This window comes from Triturus cristatus, chromosome 3_2 (genome assembly GCF_964204655.1).
Source record: "Triturus cristatus chromosome 3_2, aTriCri1.1, whole genome shotgun sequence".
Lineage (NCBI taxonomy): Eukaryota > Metazoa > Chordata > Amphibia > Caudata > Salamandridae > Triturus > Triturus cristatus.
In genome coordinates, this window is record NC_140584.1 from 258,664,401 (window position 1) to 258,681,445 (window position 17,045).

The following is a 17,045-nucleotide window of genomic DNA, read 5'->3' on the forward strand; positions in this document are numbered from 1 at the left end:
AACCAAAATGTCCTTTCTCCTGAGCTAGTCTTTTGGTATCTCGCATGGCCTTTTAAGCAATTCACATTACACCATTTAACTGTGAATAAATTAATTTTCATAGATCTTTCATACAGGTTTCCTTGGATAGCAAATTCTGCTTATATTTGTACCAGAGACAATTCTGCTCCTAAATAACGTTAAAAGATGGACCCTGATAAAGTATTCATGTGAAATTATATGTTTGAGGAATACCTTTCACTTTGTTTTGCGGTATGGTATCTGACTTCTAGGTAAGCAGACTATTCGCCACTAGTGAACAATAAGTGCACACATAATCAGCATAGAAGACAGACTATCCTGACATAGTCAAGGTTTATGGGGACTTCAGGAATTGTAGGATCCGATGGTTAAATCAGATTGTGAGGATACAAAGGCACTCAGCAGATGTTGTCACCATTTCTGAATGTTTGGTGGTTAAAATGTATCTGGTGTTGCATAGTTATTGTCTCAAGGGGCAAATTGTCAAGAAGAATTTGCACATGGTTCAATCGGGCCTGTTCTCGGATCACACTGGGATAGACTGGCCTGTTGCCTTTGCAGAAGCAGCTGTTTCACCCAAGAGTGGAAGATCTACCCCAGGGGATCTCAAAATTTGGTTTGAATGAAAAAAGTTTGTAGCATTTGAAAGGTGCTGTCAGTTGACTTTTCCAGCTTCAAAGTAAGCGCCTTGCTTAGAGTTTGGTGCAAGGGTCTCTGTGCCATAGACATGCTGGAGTCTATGGCAAACTTGCTGCCCACTGCTCTGTTTGGAGTCAGGGGGGAACCACCTTGGTTCAGACTGCGGAGCATGCACTTGACCAAAGTCCCAATCCGACATTGGACCAACGGTCAGCGAATATCAGACCGTCTGCCCTATAGAGGGTGTCAGGGTGGACATTGCAACATCATGTTTTTCCTGTTTGCGAAAAGCCTGGCGGTCCCAAACAGGAACGAGGATTAATAACCCTCACACACTGAGAGAAAAACAATCCCAGGATGTCAGGGTATTGATTTTCTGTCCTTCAACAACAAACTCCCGCTTTGGGAGTTTGTTGTTGAAGAACAAAAACCTTTTCAGTGCAAGCGCTTTTAACATGGTACCTAGTCAGTAACACGTCAGTGGCTTCATTGGATCCTGCATGGTGCCATCTCTGCTGAAGGGGCACAGGCCTCCGCTTGCCTTGCAGAAAACTCTAAATATGGCATGCTGTACTCTGCCAGGGCAGAGGAGTGCATCCTTCAGCTGATCTGGCAGAAGGGCACGCAGCCCGCCTTCCTTTAGGGCGTTCATCTCTTGTGCAACAGCCTCCTCTTTGGGGCACTGAAGTGAAAACGTTGCAGATTACTCTCTTGGAAACACAGGAAACAGAGAACGTCTTCTAATAGAAAAGTGCTGGTCATTTCACAATTGTCATCACTTTTTCTGGGCCCAAGCTAATCCCTCAGGCGACTAAAAATATCCTAATAAGGCAACAATATTTACTTGGCTCCAACATTTATTCTGTTTTGCCACAAGTTAAGGATGTTCAGTTTCTTCTGGGACGTGGATTGGGATGTCATTATGCCGAGAAACAAAGATTGTGTTATTCCCAATGCATTTCATTCACTAAAAACTAGATTGCTGGTTGTGTTACAGAAGCATGGAATTAAAATAGCCATTATTTGGCTTTTTTTTTATATATATATTTAGGAGTTTTGTATACTGCAGAATATCACCTGGGTCACTTCATGGCACAGGCAAGAGAAAAAATATGACAATGTAGTACATGAGAGTTAGATTCCACCATATATATTCTTTTCAGGGGGCAAAGAAGAGTTTTAGGCATGGCTTAAAGTGGTCACGTTTGCCTAAGTGCAGCACATTCCTGCTGCCCTGGCTAAGCACTCATTGGAGTCTGATGCTGAGTGTTTTATGGTGAAGTCTGAGTGTGCATAAAACTAGTAGACGTGTAGAAACTACCCTCCAGTTCCAAGATGGACCTGAAACCAGTAGACACCATTAGACACCAGGAGCCAGGTCAATAGTCATATAAAACTAACAGACGTGTATACACACCAACAACCCGTTGCAAACTGCACCGGAAAAAATAGATCTTCTTTTACACAACCAGTTCCAAGATGTACGTGAAAACGTATGACACTTTAAGAAAGTAATAACCAATTCCATGATGTACCTGTCACTATAAGAGATCACCAACAGCATTTACTAATCCTATGATTCATATGAAACCAATAGACGCTGCTTGAATTAAGGTTCCAGGATGCAATTAACATACATGGTATTGTTCTTAATGGGAATCCATTCTGAACTATATACTACAACCCAGATCCAGTAGAAATGATTTGTAATTGTGCACTGAAATTTCCACCAGGAATGAATCATACCTTTAAATGCTTTCTTGTGATTTGCTCACAGAATTCTCTGTTTGAGATATGGGATTTATTCTGCAATGTGTTACTTGTATGTGTATTGGCTCTCCATACCTTTGCAGAAGCCATTGCTGTTAATTCTTGACTGGGTCCTTCACATGGAGTTTTGCTTCCTTTCCATGCAACATTACATCTCCCTGTAGACGCTTCTTGCTCGATTACTATGGCCTGGTCAAGACTTACCTGCTCTTCCCTCTTTTTAGGTTCCATTTATGAACTCTCAGGCAATGAAGTGTCTTTGTCAACGGGCGACCTCGTGAAAATCATCAGCTTTGATCTGCGGAAGGTCGTCTGTGAGGATCACAGCTCTGCCACAACAGTGGATCTACCACCAAATTTCGAAGGTACGCCTCAGCAGTGTGCAGCGGATAACTTGATTTTATGATTTGTTTATTTCCTACAGTGTAATACCTTCAAAGAGGAGTCTTGACAGGTGAGAAGAGACTGGCCCATCTGAGAAGGGTAGGGAGACGCAGAAAGGTACACACTCTTGGAATAATACTACTACCACTAAAGTGCACCCAGAGAAATTGGGGACCATGAGGGTGAAGATTGGCAGAATTAAAAGTGTTACGGAATGAGGCAGTTTGCAAGGGTGATAGGCTTGACAGGGGTTCGCCCCATTCATTTTCTAGTAAATCTGAGGTTATTCTGTTGACATTGTGTATGCATGCTTAAAAAAATTATATTCTTATATGTATTCAGTAGATGCTGTAGAAAACTAAACGAGAGGAGGCACATGGTCATATTTCACTCCATGTAAAGACATATACCCTAATTTTAAACCTCAGACTAAAGATGGGTGCACCATCCCAAGTGGCAGATTGAGAGGCATGCTTTGTGTTGTAGGGTCATTGGAGCAGACAAGATTCTAGGGAGGCAACCGTTAGAACATGCCTTCAAATGTGCAAAGCTGCAGTATATTTAAATCATTCACCAGTGCTTGAGTCATTTACAGAGGGGCATCCATTAGTAAGACCGTAGGACATTTCAGCTACATGTCGGCCTAAAGTCCACGAAGAACTGATGCTGCCAGCATACATGGTTTAGTCTTTTGTCATTGTAAAATGTTCCTGGTAACGCGTCCCTGGTTCCAATTCAGGCGGGCCTGGTGTCACTGACACAGGTCTAGGGTCGCATCTTGTGCCTCCTTACCGCAAAGTAGAGAGGAGCTCCTACTGGCTGTTGAGAGGCCAGTGTGTTTAGCTTCCTCTTATACAGTGATGTGTTCGACCTTGCAACTGGTGTACACTGATTTGAATAAGAAGTGTATCCCGACATACATTGCTCAGCAGGGTGCCTTGTATTGGTCACTACAGGCGATGGCCTGCGAAGGCCCTAAGCAGCCTGCTCCGGCCACTCCACAAGTCCATCTATAAAAATCATGCCCCATGGCATGAGGGGCACTGAAGCCACAGAGACATGCAGCGAGAATAAGTAGACCCCTTTATTAACTTACAGGTTCAGAAAAAAACATAAAACAAGGAGTCTACATGCCCAGCTACATTGTAGCAGAGGAGCTCCTGGGACAACCTCTGCTGCCTTTCACCAGATTATCTACTTCACCTTTTAGTCCTCTGGTTTTTACCACCCTTCTATGCAGACAGAAAGGGATGAGGTTACATGTGTGCCAATTTGAGCAGAATACCAGGATGAGAAACATCAGTTGAATCAATGGCAGTAATGAGCAGCTCCAGATGTTTATGCAATGAAGAAGACATTGGGCTTTCGGTTCCAAAGATAGGACATAAGTCCACAGATAGATGATCTAGTGAGAAGCCACATGAGTGGTGCCTTTTCTCCAAGGCACCATCTTTGCTTTCCTCTGCTGATTGACATATGTCTTCATTTTGTTCTTTTAATGACGGTTTTAGCCCTGAATCTTAGGATGTTTAGGTGAAATAGTGTCTTTTTTGTGGCAGTCATCCTCACCCTCACTGTCCAATTATCTGTGCACTTTGAGACTTGCTTTGGGCCTGTGAAGGATATTTCTTTAATTGCAAAACATTTGCACCAGGATGACGGGCTTATTGGTGATATGAGAAATGTGTATACTCTTCTTCAGAGAGTGTTCATAGACTGTTGCACAGTCTTTTGACTTGTGGCTGAGAGACCTTATCTCATGATGCTGAAATCCCAAGTATTTTGAGATTTCTGACATTCTCACCCCTTGAAGGGGTCATTGTCAAGTTGCACCATGTCTGGGATGAGTAGAGAGTACCTTGTCTAGTACTATTCAACTACTTTGGCTAAAGGGCTGGTAACATCAAAGATGTCAGGAAACCTAGAATAGTCATCTAATGAAAGCAGCAAATGTTCTCCTGTATATAGTGGCCCATAGAAGTCAGTTGCCTCTTTCTCCCATATTCTTTATTGTCATGGGGACATTTGTGATGGCTCAGGAGGTCTTTCGTTGCTCAGGTTTTACCAAATGTGACACAGCACATCTTCCACTTTTTTGTTACAATGATGAATCAGTTTTTCCCCCCAATTTCTATGTCTGAGCTGAGAGCTACAGCAGTTCTCGTAGCATCTCTTATGATGGAATCCATGCTTAGCGGCTTGGAATGAATTTTGTATACACACAGCAGCTGTGTTCCTCAGCTCCCAGTAGCAGAGGACAGCTGCAACGGAAGGCCAGAAAATACACCAACCCTTGAAGTAAGCCACACAGGACCTACTCATTAACTGTTCAAAAAGTTATAATACATCTGACAGAAGATCTCTTTACATCTATTGCTCAACTCTGGAAAGCCACCCAGCATAAAAACTAAAAATGTTCAAGCACCCGATGAGGTGTAGAGTATCCTCCAACTCTTATCTATCTTCTCACTATGCAAACCTCACAGTAATATTAACCTCATCCTGTCAATCCTAGCCATTATAATGCCAAAGACCAGGCAACTCTCCCCTGACATATTCAGTGCCTTTTGTCTACCAATATTTCACTATCAATTCTCCCATAAAAGATTGTCACTTTATTTGCTTAACATTACTACCTCTTATCCCAACAAGGCATTCTGATGCTATTGCCTTTAGCATGTAGAGTTTTTCCAAAATCCCAAAATGAATCAAAATAATCATCTTGATAGGTAATCTTCTGACTCATGACCACAGTCAGTCCAACAGTAAACCATATGATGAGCAAAAGGAGACCCATGGAAAACTACAGAGAGTATAATCCCTATTCCATAGTTTTGCCAACTAGGATCAGCTAGGAAGAATTCTAGATGTTGTCAAAAACAGAGTTTGTGTCTGATAGTGATCAAAAGATGATGTCACAGTAAGGTTGCATATTAACAAGAATAAGCTTTTGTGATATTCCAGGTATTTTTGAGAACAGGGCTCTTGGTGGATTAATTAGTGCGTCCGCAGATCAGAGCTCACTGTGAGCTTTGGATATTATCAGGAGTTACTCTGAGTGAGTCTGCATGTTTCTCTTTAATATATTTTGAGCAAAATCAGAAATCATTGGTAGTGTTGTCTCTATGGGCTGTAATATGTTATGTGATTATATGGCTAGTTTTATATTGTTTTATTGGCCTTTGCGAATGTCAATATCAAAACTAAATACATTTGAATGTTGGTACTTGTTATGACCATACTCCACTTTGCTGGTTTCTGCACTGAGTTGTCCAATCTGAGATATTCTTTTTAAAGTTTATGGTCCTTGGAAGGCATGTTTGGAAAGAGAACTGGTGGGGCGATCAGATGGAATGGACTTTGTTACTATCATCCCTGATGAAATCTGGGGCTACTACTTAAGAGTAGAAGTGGTGTCTGAAAATGTGTATATGTGACATCTGGATCGTGCACTTAGTTCAGTTAAATCACTGTCTTTAATACATTTATGGTGGTTCAAAGTCTTTTTTGTATTTGTTGATTGTTTTTGCATGCACATGGATGTAATCCCTGATGTTTGTCATTCCTGTGAATTCAGACAGAACTTCACAAATGCAGTGCTGGAACACCTCCACAGCACTTGAAATGAAGAGGTTAAGTCTTTGTGGCTTTGCAGCTCAAGATGGGTAAAGAGGTGGTTGTTATGTATCAGGATTCTGGATTGAGGAGGAGATGGTGATACCCAGGATTCAAATCAAATTTAGAAAACCAGCATGTGCAATTTACTTTCTTAACCAGATTGCAGACGGTGTGCTTGGTATAGCATTCCCTGTTAATGGCCATATTGTGGAGATGCAAGTCTGTACATATGCAGATTTGACTGGGTTTCTTTGATTTGCATACCAGTGAAGGGAGACACCCAAGGCGTGGGACTCTCCACCTATTCAATGATGTCAATAGCTCCCAGGCATTGAAGTTCGGCTTCAACTTTGAGTCGAAGGTGGAAGGTCACAGTGCTCTCAGACAGATGGTGTGGTCGATGTGAACCTGGGTTGTGTTGGTCTTCATTCAACCATCTCTATGAAAGAGAGAGTCAGATTCACTAAGCAAGGTGTGAAGAACACAAACGTGAGCATTGGATCAGACATAGCATTTTGAAAGTTCTGCAACTGAGTAGGGTCCCAGAGCCTGTCTGTGTGCCATACAACTTCACAGAGATGCATTTATCCTCATGCAAGATCCAACCTGAATACTCCTCAAAGCAGGAGAGGTGTAGTGTACGGCTAGAGCGGTCGACGTCGAAGCTGGCGAACCGGGTTTGAGTCTCGACAACGACGCTCAACATCCTGTGATTCTGGGCAAATCACTTAATCTCCCCGTGCCTAACAAAAATGAATGTGTCCTCATGTAACAAAACTGGTGCTATGTAAAGCGCTCTGATACCCGATATCTTCGGGTCTGGTTCGCGCTATATAAAAAAAATAGTCAAATATTAAGATGTTTATGTGTTTCAGCAGAGGTGGGAGTGAGAGCTAATTAAACTGATCCTTTGGCATTACTTTGACTGAGGCACCAGTGTTAATGAGCACACAGACAGGCTGACCACCAGTGTGGATTTTAACCTTGGGATGACTGTGGCATCTGGTTTCTGGTTTCACAGAGATTCATAGTGTAGACAATATACACAGTCCCATCATCGTCTATCTCTTCCTCAAATGTTGGTGGCTCCGATTCAAGGGAACAAACTTACTTGGATGGTGGTGGTGGTCATTAGCAGCTTCCAGGCTATCCACCTGGACGCAGGAAGAGGCTGCCACAGTGGCCGCACTGTAAGTTTTTGATGGACTTGGGTTTTGCCTTTCTTTTGTTCCAGTTTTGTATAGTTGATTGATTAGTTCTGTCTTGATTGCGGTGGATAATGCAGCTTCCACGTGGGATGTTCAAGAGTTGGATATATCTAATGTGTGCCCAAATGTTAGGACGTCTGGTAGAGATTGTCCGGGCTCATCTCAGCTTTATCGAGGCACAACCTTTTATCACCGGGCTCTTATTTCTTTGGTCTCAGCTTGCAGTGTGTAGGCACTAGCAGGTTGCTTCATCTAGGCATAGAAGTTGTCTACATTTACTTCTGGCTCTTGTTTTGTCTGATGCAGTAGGAAACATTCGCAGTCTGTGTTTGTCATCCAGGCACAGTGAGCATTCAATGCTGTGATGTAGATATTTAGCCGGCCCACTCCGTGGGTGTGCTGGATAATTTGAAAATGCCTTTGCCAGCCATATGGAGTAATGGAGTTATCTTCTGGTCATAACCAGTGTTTGTTGCCACAAAGTAGGTTTCAAAGCACTGTACCCATAACTTCCACCTAGAGCGTTGGGACATTGGTAAGCCTACCAGCACAAATGTTTCCAATGTGGGGATTGAGGTCATGGTGGCAACCCCCCCAGTTGTGCAGAGAAAATACATCAAGTTCTCAGGAAGTAGATCTAACTGTTGTTGAAAAGCTTTTTTCCTACAGAGGTAGGAGTCAGAGAACGATCTATCCTGAGCACATATAATGCCAGAAAAAGGGTCCCACAGGGCAGATCAACAGATGTCCTGGCCAGAAAAGCAGGGCAGCAGAATATGCTATAGAGCAATCACTAGACAGAAGATTCAGTTACAGGGAGGTGGGGTACAGCAGCCGGAATGAAGTGGAGCCGGGGTATTGACTCTCAGTGAAGGCAGAAACCGGCAGCTTGCTGTGCGGGAGCTGCCTTGGTTACTAACTGGTAATGCCCGAGTTTAGGGCTTTCTCGTCACAGTCTTTACTGGGTGAGATGGCAGTCTCATAGACAGAAATAGTTTCTATCACAGTAAAACAACAAAAATAAGCTACAAACATGGTTGAATTTTTCTTCTTGCCACCTAACATATGTAGAGGAATTTGGCATCCAATACTTCCTGTAAAATAGCAAGCAAATGTAACCATCTTGAAAATAACATATTTTTGTTTGCCACTACAACCTTTTAAAGCAAGACTTTAATGAAGAAAACCTGAACTCGGAGCAGTGACTATTACCCATAAGTAATCCAGGCATTACCTCCTTGTCAGTCTTCCTCACCCCAGTACTTAGTGAGATACCACCCAAGCAAAATAAGGAAACAAAATGAAAAAAACACTGTTTCAAAACTAAATTATGCTAGAAACAGAAACCTTTTTTGACATACCAAAGAAAATACTTAAACATTATCCTGAACTGCATCCAAAACTCTTTCAGCAAAAACTATTGACACCTCCACTAGCAGGTTGCAATGATTAAACATGTGTGGATTGAGGCCTAAGTAGCCATCATGCAAATATCCTTCATGGAAGCTCGTTTCAGCATAACTCAGGAACCTGACATACCCCTCGATGATCTTTCTTGACCCGGACCTGAGAAAAACGTATCAGATGTTTCATAGGCCAAGATAATAGTCTGTTTCAGCCATCTACTTAATATGGCAGAAGATAGATGTAAACTTTGGCCAGATAAAACAATGACAAAAAGTCCGTACTTTCTTCAAAGATGCTGTCCTTGAAGCATAAATAGTCAAAGATCTGAGCAAATTAAGAGTATATAAATTTTCTTCTTCCCGAGAAGATAGATGCAGAAAACAAGGAAAGGACCAGATCTTACGAAACATGGAATTCTGATGGAATTTTGGGAACAAAAAAAGGCTTTGGTCTCAAGATAACCTTGTCTGGAAAGAAACAAATAAGAAGTTCAGAACTAATCAATGTCCCTATTTTTCCAATGCTTTGACCTGAACACATTTCAACAAGAAAAAACGCTTTGTATGAAAGAAATTTGAGGTCAACTGATTAACGACTGGAAAGGTGGAAACTGGAGAGCCTTCAAAACTACAGGAAGATCCTAAGAGGGAATTGGAGAATGAATCATGGGCATTTCAGAAAACAAAATTATACAGTAATTTGGACACAAGAGAATCTAACTATTCTACTTCTGGTTTCCTGAAGGCTTAAGTTCCTGCCCACTGACTACACAGTGTGGACACTGCGAGTCCCAACCTAAACCCACCCGTAATGTAAAAAATCTTAATCGGTTCACATAAACTAGGGGTAAACGATTCGAAGTACACTAGGTACAGCAAGATCTCCAGTATCTTGCATAGACCTTCAGGGTTGCAGGATATCTGGATTGTTTCATTGAGACAGCAACTCCTTACAAACAACCTAAAGCTGGAAATCTTAACCTCTTAAACTCTAGGCCAGAAGTGTCAACAGAGCTGGTCTTTTAAGGGTCGGAGCTAATGGAGGTGAATGCTCAAGAGAAAGAGGCCAATTGGGAGCACCTACTAGTTGCAGAAGAAGAGGGTACCAGATTTTCCCGGGCCAATATCGAACCACCAATGGAATCTGACCATATCTATCACTATCTTTTGGATTACCTAAAGAGTTAAAGGAGTGGGAAGAAAGGCATAGAGAAGCCCACGGGATCACTGTGTCCAGAATATAGCTACAGTTCAACCTCCTGGGCCTGGATAGAGGCTGCAGAACTTGGGAACATGACGAATGTCAATGGAAGCAAAAAGGTCTAGCCAAGGAGTCCCAAACCTCTGGGATATTTGCTGGAAGATCCTTAGATGCAAAACCATCAAGATTGATGAGGTAAAAGATTGACTTGGATAGTCTGCAAGCAAGTATCCCTCCTCAAAAGATAAACTACTTGCAAATGAAGAAGATGCTATTCAACCCAAAGACAAATGAAACAGGTCAACTGAGCTAGAGCAGAATGGCCGTGTCCCACTCTGATGCTGAATATAGCTCCTCACCACCTGATTGTCTGCGCATATGAGAACAGATTGATTTAGAATTATAGGAGTAACATGAAGCAATTCTAAATGTACTAACTTTAATTCCTTCCAACCTAAAAATATTTGAATCTGCAAAAGAGACCACGTCACCTTATTCTGGTTGCTTTGAAGGGTTCCTCTCCAACCCTTCCTGCTGGCATCCGTGTCATTGACTCTGTGAATGAGGAGAGGAAAAGAGATTCCCCTGCGCAATGACTGCTTCTCTTGGAGCCACCATTGCAGATCCTGAGTTATCTGTGGAAGATTGGAGATTGGAAGAGAGTACTCCTGACATGGTGGTGCCCAAATTCTTAGGGTTGACAAACCAGGGGGTTAAGCTGGCGATGAGCTCAAGGAAGGATTAATACTGTTGAGGCCATCTCCTCCGAATCACCAACCACTCTCTGGCTAGTATCTGTGACCAGCTAAGCAGTGCTGACAGATGAGATTAAAGCTTCTCCTGTCTGAGGGATGGAAGAAAAATCTTTCCTACTGAAGCAGATCCCAATGAACTGGACTGTCTTTGCTGGAACAGGATTGGAGTTTTCTATGTTCACTAGGAATCTGAATCTGGACAAGATGCCTTCAAAAAAGAATGAGAAGCAATCAGCCAATCATCTAAGTATGGTAATAGTCTGATACATTTTGAGTGCATTACACCTGCCACAAGGGCTAGCAGCTTTGTGAAAGTCCTTGGACCTGACGCTAAACCAAATGACAGGACTTGAAACGGGAAGTTATTGCCCTCTACATAAAAACGAAGCCACTTCTGAGACCTTCCGTGAATGGGAACGTGAAAATGAGTGTCCTTTAAGTCTATTAATGTTGGGAGATTGTCCTTATTCAATCAGGGAAGAATTACATCAGAAGTTAACATTTTGAACTTCTGGTAGGGCACAAACTGCTTCAATCGTTTGAAATCCAACACCAGCCTGCATGCACTGACTTTATTTCACTAAGAATAGAATGGGGTACCACTCCTCCATTTCCTCTGACTGGTTAAACTGGATTATAGCAGATTTATTGAGAAGGGCTTGAATCACATCTTATGTATAGGAGTTTGACAAAAAAGTCTTGGATTGGGACAAGAATTTTATCAAAAAAACCTTCTGTACCATTTCCACTGCCATCTGTCCGTGATTTTTTTCTACCAGGGATGAGAAAAATATTTCATTCGACCGCCTACTTGGAGCCTTGCTGGCAGAAGAGGAGAACTCTGAAGTGGGCTTGAACTGGGATGCTGCAGGGGTGCTGCAGCCATGGCCACTGCCTCAAAGGGCCTGAGAGTTTTTAGCAGATGATGATGGACCAGATGTTTTTTTTTAATCCAGAACCTCTACCAGGATGTTTAGCAACTGTCTATCCTCTACAGATTTCTTGATTATTTCCTCCAACTGTTGGCCAAAAGGTTTTGAGACCAAAATGGACGATGTATGAGTAAGTTCTTTAGAGCTGTATCAACATTCCAGGATCACCCAGCGATGCCTCATCCCAACAATAGAAGCACCAGAAGAAGCTGCATCAGCGCCCAGCGAATCATAGGAAACATCCGCTAAAAATATTACTTGCTGTTCCACGATAGACTCAGAAAAGTCATTACCCTGCTATATTTGGTCAGTCAGGATTTAGAAATCCTTCAGGAGAGACTGGATGACTTAACCTGGAATAAGTACTAGAAATAATGCCAAAGTTTGCCGCTGCATAGTACCACTTAATAGTAGCTTCAATCTTGTTATCCACTAGACCTGTTAGTGAAGTATCATCAGGCACCATCCTCTCTTGGGAAAAGAGGTCTGCCATCATAGATTATAGTTTAACCACAGGAGGAAACTCTTCACTGCTTCTCTGAATTGGATAGCGCCTTGCCAAAAACCTTGAAAATGAGTGCTTTTCTGCATGTTCCTATTCATGGATCATCACCTTCCTTATCAACAAATTCAGAGGCAGCTAATCCAGCTCCTTTTGGTGGTATTGACTAATGAAAGTCTTCCTCCTGGAGCTGATCTGCTGCAATAGGCAAAGTAACAGTCACCCTGATGCATTGCAAAACCATTAAGAGTTAGGGACCCTGCACAGAACAGCCATGGAACTCCCACAATTATATGGCAAGACAGGAGTCTAGCATTATGTGTTAACCCTTTTATTAACCACTCTGAACAGCAAACAAAATGAATATTAATGTTATTTTAATTAAGGTGAAATAAATTAATACACTCAAAGCAATCCACACTTATCCGTTCAAAGCAACAAGCAAGAGGGATGAAGTTAGCGTGAAGGGGGCTTATAAGGGACTGTGGAGTTCCATTTATTTTATTTTGGCATGCAGCACTCTAATTCCGTATTCTTTAAAGTGTTGCTGCTCAGAGTGGTGAATAACAGGATTTATGCAAAATGCTAGCCTTCTAGTCTTTACTAAATTCCCAGGTCGCTATACACTCCAGCTCTGAGAATTGGCATTCAGTCTCACATCCTCACTGTAGCCATCCTTATCTTCTGATTGTAGATGCTTCTCACATTCCAATGGAGCACTCTCACGCAGTTGTGTAGTGGAGGCCTGTTATAATCTCATTAGAGGTCAATGTATCCAGATGGCAGTAGTCACTGCCATTCTGCAGTTTTGTGGGTGAGGACCTGATGCTGGGGAAAATCATGTAAGAGACTCCCATTATGGGTAAGTTGAGAGATTGAGGTGTATGACGTAATCACGCTTGCGTTTAGCACGCATGCCTTTCCAATGCCGAACGTGTCGTTATGACCATTCCTTTAGCACGCAAGTCATTACGACTTGTCTTAGGGGGGCGCTGGACTTTGGAATAGTATAATTTATTATTCCAACACTAGTCTGTGCAACAGTAGGGAAGGTGTTGGACTTAAAATCCAACACCACTCCACCATTGCGCCTCCTAAAGCAAGTCGTTGTAACGACTTGCGTGCTAAACGAATGCGTGGTAACAACGTGTTTGTTCTATTGCCGGTGTTGTAAAGGCACAGCGCGATTCCGACTTCTTTATAAAGGATGTTTCCTGAGAGATTGATGTGATAGTCAAAGGAAACCCTACTTTGGTAGGACAAAAAAGAGGGCAGGTATACTGACTTGGTAGTGGAGACATTCCATCTACATGACTTAAGGTACAGTCTTAAAAACAAGCATTGACAAAGCCAGTTCGTTTGTCTTTTGTATACTGCATTCACACAGATACACAACACCATGTATGTATTAACGCTGATCATACAATATTAAGACAGTAATAAACCTCAGTAGCCACATGCATTAATGCCCATCAATCACCCCAGGCAGTAATGAATATCCATAACCCAAGGTTGTAAAAAGTAGCTGTAGCCCCAGCAGTAACAAGCTTAAATGGCAGCAGGTAGTAACAAACCACTGTAGCCAAAGGCAGTAATGACCTTCAATAGCGCGTCTTAATGGCCTGAAATCTTCATAAAGCCCCTCTCTTCAGATGACAGCCAGCAAACGGGGTTCTAAACGGCCCTTTTGACGGGATTGACATAAGTGCCCTACCCTCACCTCCTTGGGGGTAGGTGCTTTCTTTTCAAGATCCCTTTGTAAAAGCTGCAACAAAAGGTGAAAAAGTTTTACCCAGCAGGGGCTTTACAGCGGGTTTTTTCGGCACTGTTTGCATATTGACTAAACCGTGTCTTGCAGTGAATTTATGCAGGTTTCTCTTGAAGGGCAGTGAGTTCCGCCTGGGAGAGGTTGAAGTTTCTCCATTGTTGATAATGGAGTTTTCTTCCTACTAAAATAATATATTTTTATATTAAGTTGTATACTTTGGGATAAGTATTTTTCTTGTTCAACTACTGTTTTTTTTTTCTTTCCGAGGTCTGACTAGTATGGTGTTACTCTTTTGTTTTAAAATAAGGGGGTGAATTTATACATTTTTTTAGTGCAACGAAGTCCAACAACCAAAGTTCGTGTGAAAACATTTATTACACACTTGTACACAGAAATGGATCATATCTATGCAGCAAGTTTACATGAGGAAGAGGGCGGCACCCCGAAGTGGCTTTAAAAAAACTGACCAAAGTGTTCCTGCACATTTCCCTGATGTGCCACAATTGAATTGGGCACACTGACATAATGGTGCTTCCAACTGCTCATGAGTGAAACAAATGAACAAGTTGATTTGTATAGCACACTTTAACATGAAGCACCCATATCCTCCGATATGTCAGTCTCTGTACTGCGAACCTAAAAGGAAAGAGGTGAGCTAGCCCTGAAGAAGACAAGATGACACATGTATGAGATTGTTCCACGAATCTTACGTTTCAGCTCTCATTCACAATGTGCGGAAAGCAGTGCATTTTATTTCTTGGGAAGAATATATGAATGTGTTTGATTCAAAGAACCAGTGGACTAGCCAATGGGGTGAGAAAACAATAAAGGGCTTTTTCCTGCTGCCTTGGCATAAGTGTGCCCTGAGTAGGACTTCCTTGGATCAGATATTGTACCCATTTATGCCAATCCGTTAAGGTAAAATATGTCTCATATCATACAAAGACCCCCTAAGTGGCTAAACTCATTTACTCCTCTTCCCTAGCGGTCCACTGTGGGAGCTTCTATGGGTGCAGAGAGTTCAACTGGTAGATTGCCGCTAGTTCTAGAATAATTTTAGCTGGAGACAGAATTGCTTTGATGCAGAGCCTGATAGAGATGGTTGGTTAAGATTTCCCATTTAGTGACATGAAAAGATGCTGGTATTTCCCAACTGCATGTCCAAAAAAGTAGTAATGTTACGTGTTTCTAAATACCTCTATAACAGCTACAAAATAGGATTTAGACACTTACTTCTAATGCTGATCCAGTGTTATAGATGTGTACACATATTATACACTTGAGTAGGCCTGGGCGTGAAATTTCCCTCCACTCGCAGAGTTTACGGATATATTCCCAGTACACGCTCCGGGTAGCGTGCGTAGTTTCAAAAAACTCTACTCCAGTTTTTCCCTAGCTCCCCAACGTTAAGTTGGCGAGCGCGAGCCAGGAAAATCTTACTCCAGACCACCTCCTGGCGAGATTTCTCAGCGCGGGCAGTCGCGGATTGGCCGCGACCGCTCACGTTGAGAAACCTTTTGTTCGCGGCTCGAGTAGAACATCATCCAGCAGCAGAAAGAAGCTGCACCCTCTTGTGCTAAGTGCGGTGCAATTTCTGCTGATTTTACAACGTGATACAAACGCCCGGTGCTAAAAATCTGTGCTAACGACACAACCTAATGCACTCTGCCACTTTTGGAACTCCACGTAGCGCTGCAGTTTTTTTATCACAAACTCCGCACAGGCCTTCTCGTGAGGAATTATGCTTACAATATCTATTGAGGCACAAGAAGGATGATTAGGTAAATAATCATAGTCTAAGAAGCATTCCAGAACGTTTCACATTTCCACCCCAAATCAAGATGGAAGGACAGATAGCTGCTGAAACTGTTCCTCACCACATTGGTGATAATATATACTGTAAAAGAGAGTCTTCAGCCAACCATCAGCACTGCATTAATAGTACACAGGCAAAGACACTAAGCACCCCACAGCTTGTACTTAAACATTGAAGGGGGTGCCTCAGTCATGAGGCAAATGGAAGCACAAATATTGGAAAACTTCTAAAAAAAAATTATTACTAAAGTTATTTAAGATAGGGAGGTCAATCCCAGCAGTGGATGAGAAGGCACATTTCTCACCTAGTATAACTGGAAGTTATCCATTGCATGGTGATCTTCTAAAATTTTAAATGAAAAGATTGGGCGGGTAACAAGCACTAAATCATGGATACTCCCAATTGCGATGCTGTTAATATGATAACTAATCTCCCTGTTTGTCTTTTTAATTGTCTTGAAAAATGAGAGGGACCCTTTGTGCACCAAAGGTCTAGGGTTCAATATATCCTTTGGTTGGCAAATACTGAAAGATTTCTTACTCATTCACTCACCTAAATCACACACATTCAATCATGGGGGATACAGTAGCAATTGAAAAAGCAGTGTGCCAGTACACAAGAAAAATATTAGAAATGTTATGTATCAATTTATTAAAAGCATATAAAACAATTATAGCAAATTAAAAAACAGTTAATCATACATAGTATATTTATGTTCAAAATCAAAAACCACACTATAAATAAACAAATGAACAGACTAATAACAAAGATAGTTAGAGTATTAAAAAGACACTACACTTTGTCATAAAGGGACCATATCCGTATTAGGTAACTTTGGGGCTGGACCCTGATGTACAAAAGACAATCAATATTTAGTGTGGCAGCCCACTGTGTGGATTATGGTTCTATTGCGTTGACGCATTTCGATTGTATTATCTTGATTTAAACCATCTTTATCAAGACTAAAGATATTACTCTCAGATGATATCTACCATTAAAAACATACAATTATTACACATAGACTA

The 17,045-nt window shown here is 41.8% G+C and overlaps 1 protein-coding gene across 1 annotated transcript in view; it reads left to right on the top strand.

Moving 5' to 3' along the window:
- The window catches only part of THEMIS2 (thymocyte selection associated family member 2), a 279,768-nt gene that overhangs the window by 161,329 nt on the left and 101,394 nt on the right, over positions 1 to 17,045 (top strand). The window contains exon 2 of the mRNA XM_085647570.1: positions 2,655 to 2,795. Within this exon, the coding sequence (XP_085503696.1) occupies positions 2,655 to 2,795 (141 nt within the window). The remainder of the gene's footprint in view (positions 1 to 2,654; positions 2,796 to 17,045) is intronic.